A 16,843-nucleotide genomic window follows, 5' to 3' on the forward strand; every position below is an offset into this window, starting at 1 on the left:
TCTGCTGTGCTGTCTCCTCTCCTTCCTGTTCATGCTGCCTTGATGAGAGGCTACATTAACAACAATGTGTTAACCTTTGAGGGCTCAGCTGAGTGCTAGTTCATCATTTAGCAGCAAGGCATTCCCTGGGAAATAAGACACCCTCTTGCACCCTCTAACTCCACAATCATCATAGCTGTGAACAATATTACATTGTTTATTTAAAATGTATAGTGTGTGTGTGTATATATATATATATATATATAAAAAATATTTTTTTTGTCTGGTGAAAAAAATGTCCCTGGAACGTAACCCCCTCCCTCCCCCAATGTACATTAATTCTTAGCGGAAATTGGATTTGCTTAACATCATTTCGCTTAAAGTCACATTTTTCAGGAACATAACTGCAACGTTAAGTGAGGAGTTACTGGATTAACTTGTATGTAAGAGACCAGTGACCATGATAAAGCAACAAACCTTCACTCTTCCACTGTTGTGGTAGAGGGGAGTAGCAGAAAAATCTGGTACTAGTTCAGGCAGATGTTCAGTGTGCTTTTATTATCTCCGAATGAGTTGCCTGTGCTATTTTACGTACATCAGAGCAACAAGCTATCTTTCCCTTTGCTGAACATCATCTTTCACTGTGTCCTATCTAAGCTTGGTTATAAAACGGGAACAGGGATTGTCTTTTTTTTCTCTGTACAGCACATGTAAAAATTGTCGTTATAAGGAACGACACTGTATCTTTAAGATGCTGGTTATTGCTGAAGGTGAACTGAAAAGGAAAAAAAAACTATTATCCCAGTTTCCCCTGTAATTAGATTATTTATGTGGTGAATGCTCCAAACAAGTTAAATTTCAAAAGTTTTTTCTTCATCCTCCTTTCCCAAAAGTGGGTTTATTTATTTTAAAGTTAAACTGATTTCACTGTTGAATGCTCCCACAGGAAGTTTTTTGAGGACATCGAACACGCATGGTTTTGCAGATAACTGTTAACTTACCTAGGGGCTCGATTCTTTTCCTTCTCTCATTAATATTTTCTAGCTATCTTTTTTTAGCACTTTTTTTTTTTGGTCTGAGCTTTAATTTTGTCTTTTCTCTGGGTGTCCCCTCTCTCCTTGAAAAGTCATGTTATTGCAGTAATTAAGTGGCTGAGGCCAGTTTAGGAATCGTCCCTTTCAGTTCTGTCAAGAACTCAGATATTCTCATTGGTTTCTATAGGATCCAGTCAGGGCCGGCTCTAGGTTTTTTGCTGCCCCAAGCAAAAAAACTTTTGGCTGCTCCTCCCCCCCCCTGCACACCGCACCCTCCTGCTGCCCCAGCCCATGGTCACTGGTAACTTGCTCCTAGGGCGGGTCATTCAGCAGGAATTTTGGATGTGCACAGAACACAGACAGGATTGGTTCCCATATGGTTACCAAACTGCAGTAAAGTGGAACAATTTTCAGCTTGTGTGATTGAAGGATATCTGGATGCATATTATAAGACTGTCCTACATTAAATGAGGAAAAGTTGAGGTGCCTTTATTATTCTTTTGTTCCATTCTTTATTTCTGTGGGGAATTTGCCAATGCAGTATCACTGTCTTCCTTTTAAACAAATAAAACTAAAACTTAAAAATAATAATAAAACAAAAAGCAATGGCGGCTGAAAATAGCAATCCCAGTCCTAATAACCACTGGGAAGCATTTCTTGCTCAATTTATTCTACTTTTTCCTACAGCAAGTTACAGTTGATCAGTATATTTGATTTGGGAGAAATGAAGTAACAGCTGCCCAAATTGACCTTGAGCACTCCTGAATTTTGAGGGTGTTCAAATCTGGAAGGCAGGTGCTGGATTCCCTTTCTGAATATTAGCTAAGTCTGGAAAAGAAAAGTCAATTTCTGCTTCCATGGCTCAGAAGTGTAAATCCTCCTACCTGCCTGGTATTGTATCTAAAGCTGCCCAGTCTAGTAGAGCCTCCCCTCCCTTACTTTTCATTTTAAATTCTAGTGGGATCCACGTACCTGCCTTGCTAGGCTTCAGATAGAGAGATGCAATGTCCATTTAGTCCACGCAACTCTTTCTTTGGGTGAGAGCCCAGGGCTGGGGCAGCAGGACGTGCAGGTGGGGGCCAGAGCTGGGGCAGCAGGGGGTGTGGGTGCAGGGGGAGGGGAGAAGAGCCCAGGGCTGGGGTGGCAGGGAGGGCGGGGGAGGGGAGAAGAGCACATGGCTGGGGCGGCGGGGGAGGAGAGCACAGGGCTGGGGTGGCAGGGAGGGCGGGGGGGGGGGCGGAGAGCCCAGGGCTGAGGTGGGGGGCGGCAAAAAACCTAGAGCTGGCTCTGTTCCTACCATTTACAGCAAGGTGTAGCATGAGGTTTCAGTTCTACACTCCGTCCCCCTCCCTTTCCTGTTAATTGCGGCCGAGGGAATGCTGGGAAATGTAGTTCTTTCCCTGCTCCAGGGCTGGCTCTATAGGCAGGGAGCTAACAAAGGAACTACGGCTCCCTGTTGGTTCTCAACTCTCATGCTGGATTCTTGTGCCCCTGCAAATTTACCACCCCAAGCACCTGCTTATCTTTGCTGGTGCCTAGAGCCGGCCCTGGGTCCAGTCCTCTCAATTGAAGTGAATGCAGAATCATTCTTGAACAGGATCCAGCCTATTATTCATTCAAGGTTAGGGTCAGAACAGCCTTATCAAGAAAGATCTTCCCCACTAGAAGAGTACTGTTTTTCAGTCAAGGGTTCTAAGTTCTCGGTCGCGAGCACAAGGTATTCCTTTTTGATCTTTGATTAAGTTATACTAATGAGCAGATTAATTACAGATACAAACTGAGATTTTAGTTTGCCTGTGTAAATAAGTTCCCCATTACTAATGTCTTTAAGCTTTGCATTATTTGTCCTGCAACATCAAAGATGCTCCTTCTTTGATAGAAAGAGTAGCTTGAAAGTTGGCATGAAGTAGCTCAAGCCGCTCATTTACACTTGAGTTGCACAGTGCAGTTTGCCCCAGTTTTTATAAAAGAGTAGACTAGGATTTGAAACTGGTCAAGGTTTAAACCAATGTTGGACATCTCCATCTGGGGGTTGCGCTGATGCATTATCTTTCTTCTCCTGTGTTTGATTTATGCCTGCTTTCTCTTTCTTTGTCTTTTGTCTTCTTTCCAGTTCACATTTCTGTCTTTATTAATATTGGACTTTCATTCTCATTTTCCCTTTTTTCTCCTCACCTCTTTTCCATTCTCCCTTCCCACCTGTCTTGATTCTCTGTCCTCCTTTCCTACCTGTGAATAGCTTGTCTGCATTAGTGTTCCATTCCCATAAACATTGTTTGCAGTCAGTAGTTTGCAGATGTAGCATCTTGTACACATGGACACCTTTTTTTAAAAAAAATCTCTCAAGGTGTGGGTTTAGACTCCATCCATCTAAAAGGGATTTCTTCTTATGCTGCAAGGGATTAATTGTTTCACCTTGTAGTTATTTTATTCTGTTTTATACTTCCTTTTTTACAGTTCCTGTACATAATTTATAGTGACTAATTTACATTATAAAGCATTAATGGCATTTTTGTGAGTTGCATGACTAGCTCAAGAATTTGATTATTCCTCACAGTGTTGAGTAGAGGCCTGCTTCTGTTTGACAGTATTAACAAAACCATAATATAACCCATGCACACCAAAAAACCCAGCCCATCACGAACAGCAATTATTGTCTCTCCTATATTTTATTTTCTGTATCTGATGCTCTAATGCAGCACTTACTTTCTGTCACAGGAGTAGTCCATCTGATGTAATGAGGCCTCTCTATTAAGGTGGTGCACTAAGAAAGGGGTATAGGTACATGCTGCTTTAAAGTAGGTAGACTTTTCAAAGAGACTTGAAGATTTCTTGTAAAATTAGAGTTTGCAGTTTGCTTGCTTATGAAGTCCTGAGTGCACTGTACCCCTTCCCTCTCTTAATCCTTCTCTTGTAGGGGTCCTGCTACAACCTGCCCCACTGGTCCGCCCAAGAAAGCCAGACCGGCAGTGGTTATTTTTCTCTGGTACCCCTGGGGCTGAGTATTAGAGTTGGAGGAACTCTAGAGGTAGACCTGGTCACAGGCTCCTTTCCCAAACTGTAGACCAATGTACAGAGTAATCACCATATTCATATTTAGATGATACTTAAGTAACCTTGTTAACAAGATAATAATTCTGTCTTGGGACAAATGGATGCGGAGGCTGAAAAACAAATGTTAATCATCTCAGGATGTATTGGTTGTTCAAGTTGGTATGATGTCAGCTCATTCTGAAGTATCTTGCTAATATTCTCCAACCATGTCTCAAAAATATTTGTCCAAAAGTTTTTTCTCTATCAGCAGTATACAATGAGAAGATGAAGTGGCAATGTTTGTTCATGTATGGATGGAAGAATTCAGGGCAGTAGCCAGTCTGAGTTCAGGGACTTGTATATCTTACATTACTGAGACTACCAGATGATTGACTTGGTAACTGTATAGCATCCTTGCATTCTGGTGGAAATCATTATTTTTAAGTGTAATTATGAAATACTGTCACCTGATTTTTCCTAGATGTCCTGTTTAACAAAAAAACGAAATTGTGACAAAAGTTTCATGTGTGTATTTCAAAAGGACACTGTCAAGATTTTTAGGTTCTAGATTTAATTTATTGTAGCTTTATAACGTTTTAGTTGTATATATTTTTTACTTAAATTTAACATTTCCCCCTAAATCGTCACTTTTCAATTTATCATAATAGAAGAAATTTAGTGTGGCATGAGTCATTCAGACATACGCTTAATGAATAAGAATCCATATTTGTCAGCATCTTCAATTTATACAGCCATAAACTTTGTTCAGCTTGCTTTATGAACAAAAATTGGAGATTAAGTCTTTTAAACAATAACATAGCAACAAAATAACAAACTGAGTAAATGAAAAGGCAAACTCAAAAAGATTATAGATTCCTCTCTCCCCTCCACCCCCCCAAGTGAATTTAATGCTGATGCAAGGTACTAGATCATCACTGCTAAAAATGAAATTCTCTCTGTGAAGAAAATGCCTAAATTAGAGACAACTGCATTGTGAGTTTTTTACATGCTGCATTGTCTATAAGCTTCAACCCTGACTTGGAATGATAACTTTTAGAAGTTGGCAGATAATTGTCTTCATTCTTATTCAGTTGTTGACCTCTTTATGAGAATGGAAACATGAGTGCTAGCTGGGGTGGTGGACGTTCCATGGCATGGATACTTGTTCACTAGGAAAAATATTGAAACCAATGCGTTTTGCAAAAGCCACTAAAAAGGAAAGATTTATATTAAGTTTTTGGGGCCTTATTAGAATATTGGTCAATGTTTTCAAAAGTGGTTACACTTATTTAGGAGCCTAACTTTAAGCATCGGAGTTTGAAAATGGTAGCTATTGTGTTTAAAAATTATTATATTTAAAATCTAAATCCATTTTTTATATTGTCCTTTTTATATTGATAGATCGAGGGGCAGTGGAACAATGGAATGTACTCATTCTTCTAGTAACATGTTTTCCCAGAGACTCCCGCATATAGCTTTCACTCATAGTGCACAGTTTCTTTTGTATATTTTTTGCAATGAACATTTTTGTTTGACTGGTATTGGATCTCTAAGAACAGTGTTGTTTTATTGCAGGGTATCCAAGTAGTAACCAGGTCTTGCTTCTGTTGCGAAGTTGTGGTTCCTTGTTGCCTGAGGTCCCATTATGTGAAAGAACAGAACTAGCCCACATGATATGGTACAAGTTGCAAGTCTTGGGTATGTCTTTTCATATGTTTGACTACAATAAAGCATATACGTATTATAGCAGTATATTCTACTTGCTTTCTTGGAAACAAAAAGTAGAATGCATTTTAGTAATGTTAAATGCTGAATTGTTATGTTTTGCTGCAGGAATTTTTCTTTAAACTTTGGCAAATATAACCTTATATTTACCACCCAGGTTTTTTGAGGCTAGAGGCCTGTTCGCCATTCTGAGAGTTATACTGACATCTAGGGGTACTAACAGTGAACCTGAGGGGTTTTTTTCCTATTGCTTATATCAGATAGTTGCTTTTGTTTATTGTTATTGTGACAGATTCTAGTTCTTTAATATTGTAAACACTGAATCTTGTATTGCTAAATTATTAGTTATTAATTATTTGCCTCAACAGCTGGCAGTCCCAGTGTTCTAGTGTTAAAAGCTATATATAGCCAAATTGCTATTTCATTCTGATAACCACTAGAATGACCATTTATTATCCATTAATGTCCATCTTCTGAAACATATGCGTGATACCGTGTTCTTAAAAGTAGATATTGAGTAGGGGTTGAAGGAAGTCACATTATTTTTCAGAATTTAGCAATTCATATATAGAATGCAGAATAACACACAGGATAGCATTGATGTTTCTGTACTCTGTATATTTAACATTTTAATTATAAATAAATGCACACTTTATAGAGTTACTCTGCTCTGTTAAGCAGTTGCGACATACACCACAGAGATGGATACAATTAATTGATTGTTTGTACCGTAGTGTCTTTTGCATAATAAAGTTGATATATAAAGAAATCCAAGGAATTTTCATGTAGCATTTAAAGATATTTAACTTGTTGAACTTGAAGCAAGCTGCTTTATTTCAATCACTTTGTAACATCTTGTTTAGGTGCCGTGTATGATGCAAGTCATTATAATGCTTTGCTTAAGGTCTACCTTCAAAATGAACATAAATTCTCTCCAACTGAATTCTTGTCCAAAATGGAGGAAGCTAAAGTGCAGCCCAATCGAGTAGGTACTACTTGATGGCATCCTTTCCCCCTTCTAATGCTACTATTGAATAAATCCAGACTCTTAATTTTTTATGTTTTTTTCACAGGTTACATACCAAAGATTGATTGCGGCATATTGCAATGAGGGCGATATCGAAGGCGCTAGGTATTACTTTGCACTTAAGCATTTCTTTGCTGCAAGTGTTTTAAATACATATGCTTCTCATCCCTCCCCCCCCCATTAATATAAAACCTACTTCAAGTTAATTTAAATTTTGGAGCAAAGAGGAGTCAGTTTAGTGTGTGTGTGTGTGTGTGTTCAAATGTGTTGCCTTCTCACAGGTGTAGAAGTAGTAGATTGTCTTGTCAGTTCCGTGGTCATTGACAAAGAACATAAGATTATGAAGGAAGAGGTGTTACCATGCAGGAAAAGTGCTCAGCCACTGGGGAAGGAGCGTATATGTTTTTTTTCCTCCCCCTGTATAGTGTTTGTTGCTAGCTGATCCATGTAATGTGAGTTTTTTAATTCCAGAAGGAATTGCCTTTGGTAAGTTGTGACAATGTAATTGCTGGGCACAAGAGGAATATACATGTATGGGAGTGAGAGGAAACTGATAAAACTTGTAACTGATGTTAAACAGAATTATGTTTATATTTTAAATGACTAAAATAGATAATTGGAGACCAGGTGGGGGAGGTAATGTCTTTTATTGGACCAGCTTTTGTTGGAAAAAGAGACAAACGTCCAAGCTCTACAGAGTTCTTTCACCAACAGAAGTTTGTCTGATGAAACATATTACCTCACCCACCTTGTCCCTATAATACTCTGGGACTCACAGGGGTACAAAAACACTGCAAACAACATAAGATACAACATTTCAGGAGTAACAGACTTGTTTAAATGATTAACATTGTGTTCCACATCCCAAAATCTGATCACTCAAACGTATCTTTCTGTGTTCTACCTGATGATCTAGTGCTTACTGTGCAGCACAACCGTAGTTCACCAGTTTCTATACAAGGAAAACATAACAGTAATTATTATTTTGTATCTTGCAGTAAGATTCTTGGATTTATGAAGACAAAAGAACTCCCAATCACCGAGTCAGTATTCAGTAGCCTTGTGACAGGCCATGCAAGAACTGGGTAACAATATACCAATGTTGTTTGTTTTTAAATCTTCTTCTACTTATCCTGTACATTGTTAATTAGCTGACTCAACTGCATACATCACGTGCTACAAAATGGGGGGCAACTACAATCATTGTGAATTACTGCATATAAAGACACTATTCATTCTGGAAAGATGTTTTCTCTTTAAATGTCTTTTGTATTTATGTCTTAGACCTTTACAGCTGTTATTAACTTAATACCGAGAAGTAAAAGGTCAGTTTTCAATCTAGACTTTGCCTTGGGCTTTATCTAAAATATTGAAAAAAACCCCAAAATTATAGTTAATGTTATATTGGATGATCGTAATTAAATAGAGTTACCATATGTCCGTTTTTTCCCGGACATGTCCGGCTTTTTGGTAATCAAACCCCCTTCTGGGGGGAATTTCCAAAAAGTCGAATGTGTCGGGGAAAAATACTCCCTGGCTTACCTTAGAGCGGGCACCGGTAGCTGCTGTGCTCCCTGACTCCTGGGCTCTGTAAGAGCCAAGCGCTACCGGCTTCGGGCAGCCCCCATCCTCCGGACTCTGTGCCGCCAGCCGGGTACTTCCCCTCCAGGGATCCGGGGGCACAGGGTCCAGAGGCATGGGGGCTGCCCGAAGCCGGTAGCGCTCGGGCAGCTCGGCGCTTACAGAGCCCAGGAGTTCAGGGAGCACAGCAGCCGCTGGAGCCCGGGAGGGGAAGTGCGCGTCTGGGGGCACAGGATCCGGAGGCATGGGGGATGCCCGAAGCCCAAGCGCTACCGGCTTCACAGTTTGCTGGGCAGCCTCCAGACCCTGTGCCCCCGGCTGGGCACTTCCCCTCCCGGGCTCCAGTTGCGCTGGGGAAGTGCCGGCTGGGGGCGCAGGGTCTGGGGGCTGCCCGGCAAACCATGAAGCCGGTAGCGCTCGGGCAGCCCTTTTCGCGTGGCTGGGAGGGAGGAGGGGGAATGCGGGTGCCCGGGGGCGGAGTTAGGACGGGGACTTTGGGGAAGGGGCGGAGTTGGGGTGGGGAAAGGGCGGAGTTGGGGCGGGTCTGGGAAAGGGGCGGTGCCAGGGCCCCGTGGAGTGTCCCCTTTTTTTATTTTTTAAATATGGTAACCCTAAATTAAATCTATTGATATTTTTTTAAACATCTGCAGAGATATGGAGAATGCAGAAAATATCCTTTCAGTGATGAGGGATGCAGGAATTGAACCTGGTCCAGACACCTACTTAGCATTACTGAATGCATATGCCGAGAAGGGTGACATTAACAATGTTAAACAGGTATTAATATTTCATGTGTAGGTAAAGCTTTTCCTAAAACTGTTTGTTTAAAATGGATTGTATGATCTGTTTAATATGAGCTGATTTATTTAATACTGAAATTCCCTTTTTTTCCTCGCACACAAAAATATACCAGTTGGTCTTCTAAAATAATTCCCTAGTGGACAGCAGTAATTAAGTAGAATATTTTTTTTCAGCTGAATAATTGTGTATTTAATTAATTGAAACCTGTCTTGCTAGTATTATACATTTTATAAAACTCTATTTTATCTTTTTGATAGGTGCCTTTTATTGTACATTGTATATGTAGAAATGGTGAATAATGCTTGCTGATTCATTGTCTCATCATAAATGTAACTTTTTGAAAATCAGATGAAAAGAGTATTGCACAATATTTTATTTTCATCAGTGGAAAGAGAACTTTTTTAGTGCTTGATCTTCTCCCATTGAAGTCAATGAATTTTTGCCACTAAGGCCCTATTTTTTATAAGAGCTCCATGGATTTAAACCTCCTGTGCTCAGAAGGAGCCCCGCTTATTTCAGTAGAGGTTACATCCTCGTGCAGGGGTCCACCCACATGGAGCTCCTTTGCAAAATTGGGGCTTTCGCTATCTGCTTATTTCATAAGGTCAATAAATAAATACTCCCCATGTAGGAGAAGGGGAGTAAGGACACTTACTGTAAGGCTAGGGTTTTGGTGTCAGGGAAAATAGAGGGGACTCAAGTGGGGGTGTGAACTGTAGGGAGGGAAATTTAATTTTTTCAACTTAAACCACAAAAACAAAACTCACCTCACTCCCACCCCCCAAACAATCAAACAAATGTAACTAATAAGATACATGTCATCACTCTTATCACTTTGGGCCAGATTCTGCAATCCTTTTTTCAGTAGTATTTGATGTTGCAAGTTTGAAACTAATGGCAATACTCACAGCATAAGATATTACTGAGTAGGAAGAAAGGGTGTCAGAATCTGATCATTGTATATTGTATCACTCTCTCTTCACCCCCTTGCCCTCATCTTTACAATTTAAGCTCTATGGAGCAGAAACTGCATCTGTGCTTGTGTTTGGAAAATATGTAGCAAATTTGAGTGATACATCAATGTAAATACTTTTGGCTTTTTAATGTACTATGTTTGAGTCAGAGTGTAGACTTTTCATTAACATTACACTTATTCTCTGGTTTGTGGTTTTGACTTACAGATCCTGGAAAAGGTTAAGAAGATGGAAGGCTATTTTATGGACAGGGATTTGATGCAGGTTATTTTTACCCTTGCAAAGGCTGGATATCCTCAGTATGTCCAAGATATTTTGTCGCAGTTGAGATGTGAAAGGGGATATATTCCAGGTAGTGCTTTGAGTCGTGTGTCCACAATCGGGTTACTGTAGCTGTGCTTTGAAATAGTACTGTTACTCAAGGTTAAGAAAGAATGCATTTTCAGTTGGTTGCAATGAAAGAAAAAGATTTGTTACTTAGTGTGATATTGTGTATAAGGCTTTGTGAAATCCTACTGAGGCAAAATAATGCTGTGTGTTAATTAATTTTGTTTTCTAAAGATAGCAGATGTGGATTAGTCTGGGTCATATTTTAAAAACCTAAGGGTTTTCAGAATTTAAAAACAGATGTAAGCATTTTTGATAATTTTTTTGGTATTTGCATTACCACAAACTTCTAAAGTTTACTATTTGCCCTTAAATCCTTGATAATCTAGCATTTTTCTTAAAGAAAAAAACATTTTGTGTAACTTCTGTAGTGGCAGATATATAGGAATACAGTGAAGAGAGGCTATAAACATTGAATATGACTTTCTGTAACAATGGTTGGAGGCAATTTTGAATCCTGATATGTTACACCTATTTGACAGTACTTCTAGATATACTTCAATAGCCTTTCTCCATTAGCCTGTCTCAACGATTTGTCTTTCAGTTATAGTATTTGGGACGTTCCTGGACCACTATGAAGGTGATACTTCTAAAATATTTGGCATGAGTCTTTCAGTAGTAAAGGAGATGCTCATAGCACTATATAAACTATGCAAATAAAAAGTTTCAAATCTGAGATCTGTAGCAGTTAGTCCCACAAACAAACTATGTTATAAGATACTTGTAAAACAATTTCTGTTTTCTTTCCATAGATGCAAAGACAGGGATCATGCTAATTTGATTTCTTGTGTAGTCTAATGCCAAAATAGTTTGTTCCAAACTCTTAATAAATATTGTCTTTGGTGTTTTAAATCTCTAGATGCAATGAACTTGTCTCTGACTTTGATAACTCAAGGTTTGGAAGATACAGCTTTCCAAGTTCTCAAAACATTTCCTACCTTACCATCTGAAAATCACAGTGAAAGCAGTATGGACACTGGTAACTTCTTCTTACGACACTGTGTAACTATGGATAAGGTATGCAAGATGTTATCGTTTTATCAGATTTACAACTGTATGGTTGGTAAGCTTAAGGGAGTTATGAAAATGTGGAAATTGTAGTTTTGTTCATGCACTTATTGTTAGAGTAAAGATGGAATGCATTAAGGTAATCACTTTAATATTTCACCTACCAATTTACACAGTAAGTGGAATGTTTTATGAGCAAAAACGCTTGTTGGTGTCTGTAATAACTGCTTTATGGGTATAAGAAGGATCTTTTCTTTAATTGCTAGAAAGGAGTTCAGAAATTGAGAAGCATTATGTGTTCATTACAATTTATTATTATAGAAATTAATTCTTAAATTTCTTTCCAGCCCTTGAGCAAGCTGAAACAGTTCTGTGATGAGTTAAAAGAAGCCAATATGCACTCAAGTCCCCTCCAGTTTACTTTGTATTGTGCGTTGGAGTCTAAAAAAGCAGGTACTTACTTATTTGCTTATTTTAAGCATCAGTTTATTTAAACTATACTGTCGTTGTCTTATTAATAGTCAATTGCCTTGTGCATGTTTTCAGCTTTGGCAATTAACCTGATGAAGACAATGAAAGAGGAAGGTTTGCCTCTCAGACCTCACTATTCCTGGCCACTGCTTGTTGGGTATCGGAAGGAGAAGAACGTTCAAGGTTAGCTTTCTGATACATAGTTCTGTTGCCTTATTCATAACTGAATGTACAGATTGACATTTAAACCCTATCTAGAAATGTGCTTGAAGGTGAGTGGAGGCCCGACGGTGTGTAATTCTTGCCATCACAAACATTTCTACAATTTTTTTCAGAAATGCTTTTCACTCATTTCCCATTTAATTGTGACGCAGTCTTGTTAGTTTAAATAAAGAATTCAGTTTTTAATAGAAAGCAGAGTGAAAAACACTATATGAATGGGATTTTTAACTCTTTGGATTCCTGGCTCCACAAAGGTTCTCTGCTGCTCTATATCCCATACAGTAGTTCTCTGATCTTTCTCTCTTGGAGAGACTTATGGAAGTAAGGTTGTATGGTAATGAGTCACTGTAAAAGCCGAATCTCTCTTTTTTGACCATTTTTTTTTATTTCTATTCACTGATAAGTTAAATGTGAGCTAACTTACAATAATAAGAGAGGCAAGAAAACTTCCATTGCTGAATGAGTGATCATGACCTGACAGCATACTGATTGAAGGACAGAAATGTTCAATCTTTTGGATTCTTAAGTAGGCTTAAGCATTTAGCACGCTTTCCCTGTTACACATGGGGATGTCTATAGGATATGAATAAGAATTGAACAAATATTAAATTTTAGAGTACAGTATCTAATTCTTTGGTTTGCGTTATTGGTAATTCAGAAAGAGTGGTCTCATAAAAAGATGCTTTTAACAGAAGTACTTCCCCCTTGGGAAACAAAAAACTGTCTTTTTCATCTTATCTCACAGTATAATGTGCTTTAGAATGAGATGCAGAGTTGTTAGTGTGACACTGGGTGACAAACAAAATGCACAAACAAAAAAAAAGTGCTTTTAGCAGACTGTTCATATTGCAATTTTATTTTAAATATACAGTCACATTCCAGTTTGGAGGAAATGCTGAAACAAGTATTCCCTAATTGTTTCTGGCTATAAAAGTGTCTCAATCCTTTTTAGAAAAGCCTTTATGAAAACAATATTCAGTTTTTATTAACTCTTTAGCTCCATGCTGGTGCTAGAGCACACGGCAAGTTGCCCTCCGACACACACTTTCTGAATACTGGAAAGTTTTCACGATCGCATAAAAACTCTTGAAACCTACTAAACAGGGCAGGGCTACTATATAATTCTAGTTACTCCTGCTCAAAACTGTCATCCATACTTGTGTACATGTGTATTTTGATCAGTTAATACTGCTGTGTTGCTTTATCAAAACTTGGCTCTACCTACATAATAGCAAAATATGCTAGAAGTATGCTGTATTGCAAAGGCTCCTGCATATTTCTAGAGCCTTACTAGGTTGTTGTACCTAATTGTTGTGAGAAGAGTAACTTTTGTGATCTGAGGTGTCTTGGCTTAATTTGAAATTGTAGAGTCTTCAAAAATCTGCAATACTTTTACTTGGCTGTCCGTAAGAACTGATAGTAAGCATTAGAATGAAGTCATGCCTTTTCTGCCCACAAAGACATCCGAGGGTAACTTCCTTGTTGGTCCTGTGGTAATAGTGTGCATTCACAAAGTTATTTTGTGAACTCAAATTAGCATCTCGTCCTTCACAGTTATGAGTTCTTAAGTTTAGGGTGAAGATTCCGTGTGTGTGTGTGTGTGTGTGTGTGTGCTTATAACAGCCAGTATGTGATGTGGAAGCAGAGAAAGAACTGACAGGAAGGGGATTGCAATGCATGACAGAGATAACATTGTTAGCAAGTGTCAGGCTAACTGTAATCCTAATAACGCGAGATTTGGAGAAGTGAGGATTGTGTGAGGCGAGTGGGAAAGAACTGTGTGAGAAGTTGTTGCGACCTTGTGTAGATGATGTGTAGATAACCTGGAATGTAGACTAAGAGTCTACATAGGTCATTCTGATACCTTGTTTTTCTCACTTATGTATAAACAAAATGCAGCTGTTGCTTTTCATTGTCTGTAACAAAAGGTATAAATGCTTGTTGTAAGTGTTTACCTGTTGAGAGACCTGCCTAGGAGGGGGAGATCCTGTGTCCTAGTGCACACTCTCCCTCTATGCAGTTGATAGAGAGAGAATAAAGTATCTGACTTTGCTGTACCCAACTAAAAGAGTGAGAACTATGTTATTCTCCGACAGTGAGTAAACTCAGAACTCTTAAAGTTAAACTTCAAATTAAAGGAAGTCTGTTGACCGTTCCCTTCGGCACTGAAATATCAATATATTTGCTGTAGATAGGTGGAATAAATGTTCTTGCCCTTTGCCATGTGAAATCTCCCCTGCATTCAGATTTTTTTTGGGGGGGGGGAGAGGGAGGGAATAAGAGAGATTCAACATTGTATTAGCTTGGTTTTTTTACATGTGAGGAGAAGTATTAAAAAAAATGGATATTCGTTTTTGATAGACAATAGGGAAAGTAATAGTGCTGAAAAGAATCTAAAGGTGATAGTGGACAGTAAATTAGCTGAGTTCTCAGTGTTTCCTAGGAGCAAAAATTAATTGGGATATATCAAATAAAGGTGGATATAGAGTACAACATCTCATACCACAGGGGAGATAATGGTTCTATTCTCCACAGTAGTCTGATGTGGCATACCGCATACACTTCTGGGCAGCTATCTCCATACCAGAAAAGTATTGACAAATTTGATAGAATTTGGAGAAGAGGCAAAACATATTGAGAGGATGGACTTTGAGGGAGGTTAAAAGTTAAATAACTTGGAGAAGAAAGAGGTGGTGTGTATTATAACTGCCTACCAGTATTTGAAGGGTGTAAATGCCAAAGGGGGAAAGGAATTATATAGGGTGGCCCAAGGGGTTATAACTAGTAGAAGGAAAATAAAAAACTGAACATTGGGGAGAACATCTTATTGCTGACATTAATTATTCTACAGACTAGTCTTCCAAAGAAAGTGAGGGACGCCCCATTGTTTGAGTCATATAAAACTAGAGTGGACAAATGGTTGAATATGCTGTAGACAACTGTCTGGATTACAAGAGTGAGTAGCAGATTTCTACAATTTCATTAAATAAGCCCATTACAGATTAGACATGTTTTTATTTTGTGTGCTGATAAAGCTAAAAGCAAGTTCAGGCTGTTTATTTTAATATTTTCCTATGGTTAAGTAAATGCAAAGTTAGACTTTTTCAAGAAAAGGGTATGCTGCGAGGGTTTAAAAAAAAAAAAAAAAAGAGGGAGGACTGCAAATATAAAGAGCATTGGGACACATTGTGTCAATAGACCATACAATAAAAATCTTTGAAAGTGGAGGATGGTTTTGGGTGATGTTTTGCTTATATCAAAGTTGTATAGCCGTGTTAGGTTTTTGCTTAGCATCATTTAGCCAGTTTATTGAAGCTAATTTTTAAAAATATTTAGCTGTGCTTTTTATTTTTGCTTTTTATAGAACACTGCAGTATCACCTCAACAGTTACTTACAAAATATAGTATGCAAGGTTCCCTTTGCTAGTAGAGAATATTTTCAGTTTTCACATTGACCCAGTATAAAAAAGCCCAATAAATGTGATAAATACAATGTGATTTTTTGGTTTCCTTGAGGTGGGTAATGGTGTTCCCCAGGAAAAGTTGAAAATACTACTTTAAAATATTTGTCAGACTTTTTTGTCTTTAAGGTATATTACTCCACTAGAAATTTTTTGAGTGCACCTTTAAGTTCAAATTTTGACTGTACATTCAGCAGCATTACACCATTCTCCTGAATATAGCCTCATCTTTCAAAATGAAAACTCCATTATTTGATATCTGACCTAAATAAATGCGCAAGTCCATTTTCAGCTGCCCTTACTTGTGCAGGATTGTACCTACCTCAACAAGAAGTTTCATTGATTTCAGTGGGGCTACTTGAGGAATAAGGTACTGCTCAGTGTGAGAATAAGTGGTAGAATCTGTCCCTTAGTAGAAGAAGAGCTGGTTTCAGCCAGATGTGAGGAGGGGAACAGAAGCTGTGGCTCTATCCACTCTCTGTGCCTCTCCATCCTCTCAGGCAGTTCCTACTAGCTCAATCATATGAATTAGGGAGAGAACAGAAGCTGGACACCCAGTGTCTGAACCAGGGATAGGCAACCTATGGCACGTGTGCCAAAGGCGGCACGCGAGCTGATTTTCAGTGGCATTCACACTTCCCGGGTCCTGGCCACTGGTCCAGGGGGCTCTGCATTTTAATTTATTTTTAAATGAAGCTTCTTAAACATTTTATAAACCTTATTTACTTTACATTCAACAATAATTTAGTTATATATTATAGACTTGCAGAAAGAGACCTTCTAAAAACGTTAAAATGTATTACTGGCATGCGAAACCTTATATTAGAGTGAATAAATGAAGACTCGGCACACCACTCCTGAAAGGTTGCCGACCCCGGTCTGAACCCAGGAGCCCAAGGGCCCTGTAAGATCAGGCATAGAAATGGTTGGAGGCGTCTTACTCCTCTGCACAGCTATGTGAGACCAACAAACAATTTTGTCTAGGGAATATGTTTTTTTTGTTTTGTTTTTTTGTTTGTTTTTGTTTTTAAAAGGGGGTGGATATTTAAAACTTGTTTTAGACATAACTTTCACTGTTGCAGAATCTCCATTTAGGGCACAGGGTTCTTTCTTCAGTGTGTTCTGCCATTTTGCTGCCAT

At 38.7% G+C, this 16,843-nt stretch overlaps 1 protein-coding gene across 1 annotated transcript in view; it reads left to right on the forward strand.

Annotated features, from left to right (window-relative positions):
• LRPPRC (leucine rich pentatricopeptide repeat containing) overlaps positions 1–16,843 on the forward strand; it is a 163,256-nt gene that overhangs the window by 15,206 nt on the left and 131,207 nt on the right. Inside the window, exons 3-11 of the mRNA XM_034764434.1 lie at positions 5,622–5,744; positions 6,635–6,756; positions 6,845–6,903; positions 7,797–7,883; positions 9,030–9,156; positions 10,362–10,506; positions 11,401–11,558; positions 11,897–12,002; positions 12,096–12,203. Coding sequence (XP_034620325.1) covers positions 5,622–5,744; positions 6,635–6,756; positions 6,845–6,903; positions 7,797–7,883; positions 9,030–9,156; positions 10,362–10,506; positions 11,401–11,558; positions 11,897–12,002; positions 12,096–12,203 — 1,035 coding nt within the window. The remainder of the gene's footprint in view (positions 1–5,621; positions 5,745–6,634; positions 6,757–6,844; positions 6,904–7,796; positions 7,884–9,029; positions 9,157–10,361; positions 10,507–11,400; positions 11,559–11,896; positions 12,003–12,095; positions 12,204–16,843) is intronic.

This window comes from Trachemys scripta, chromosome 3 (assembly GCF_013100865.1).
Source record: "Trachemys scripta elegans isolate TJP31775 chromosome 3, CAS_Tse_1.0, whole genome shotgun sequence".
NCBI classification, from domain to species: Eukaryota; Metazoa; Chordata; order Testudines; family Emydidae; genus Trachemys; species Trachemys scripta.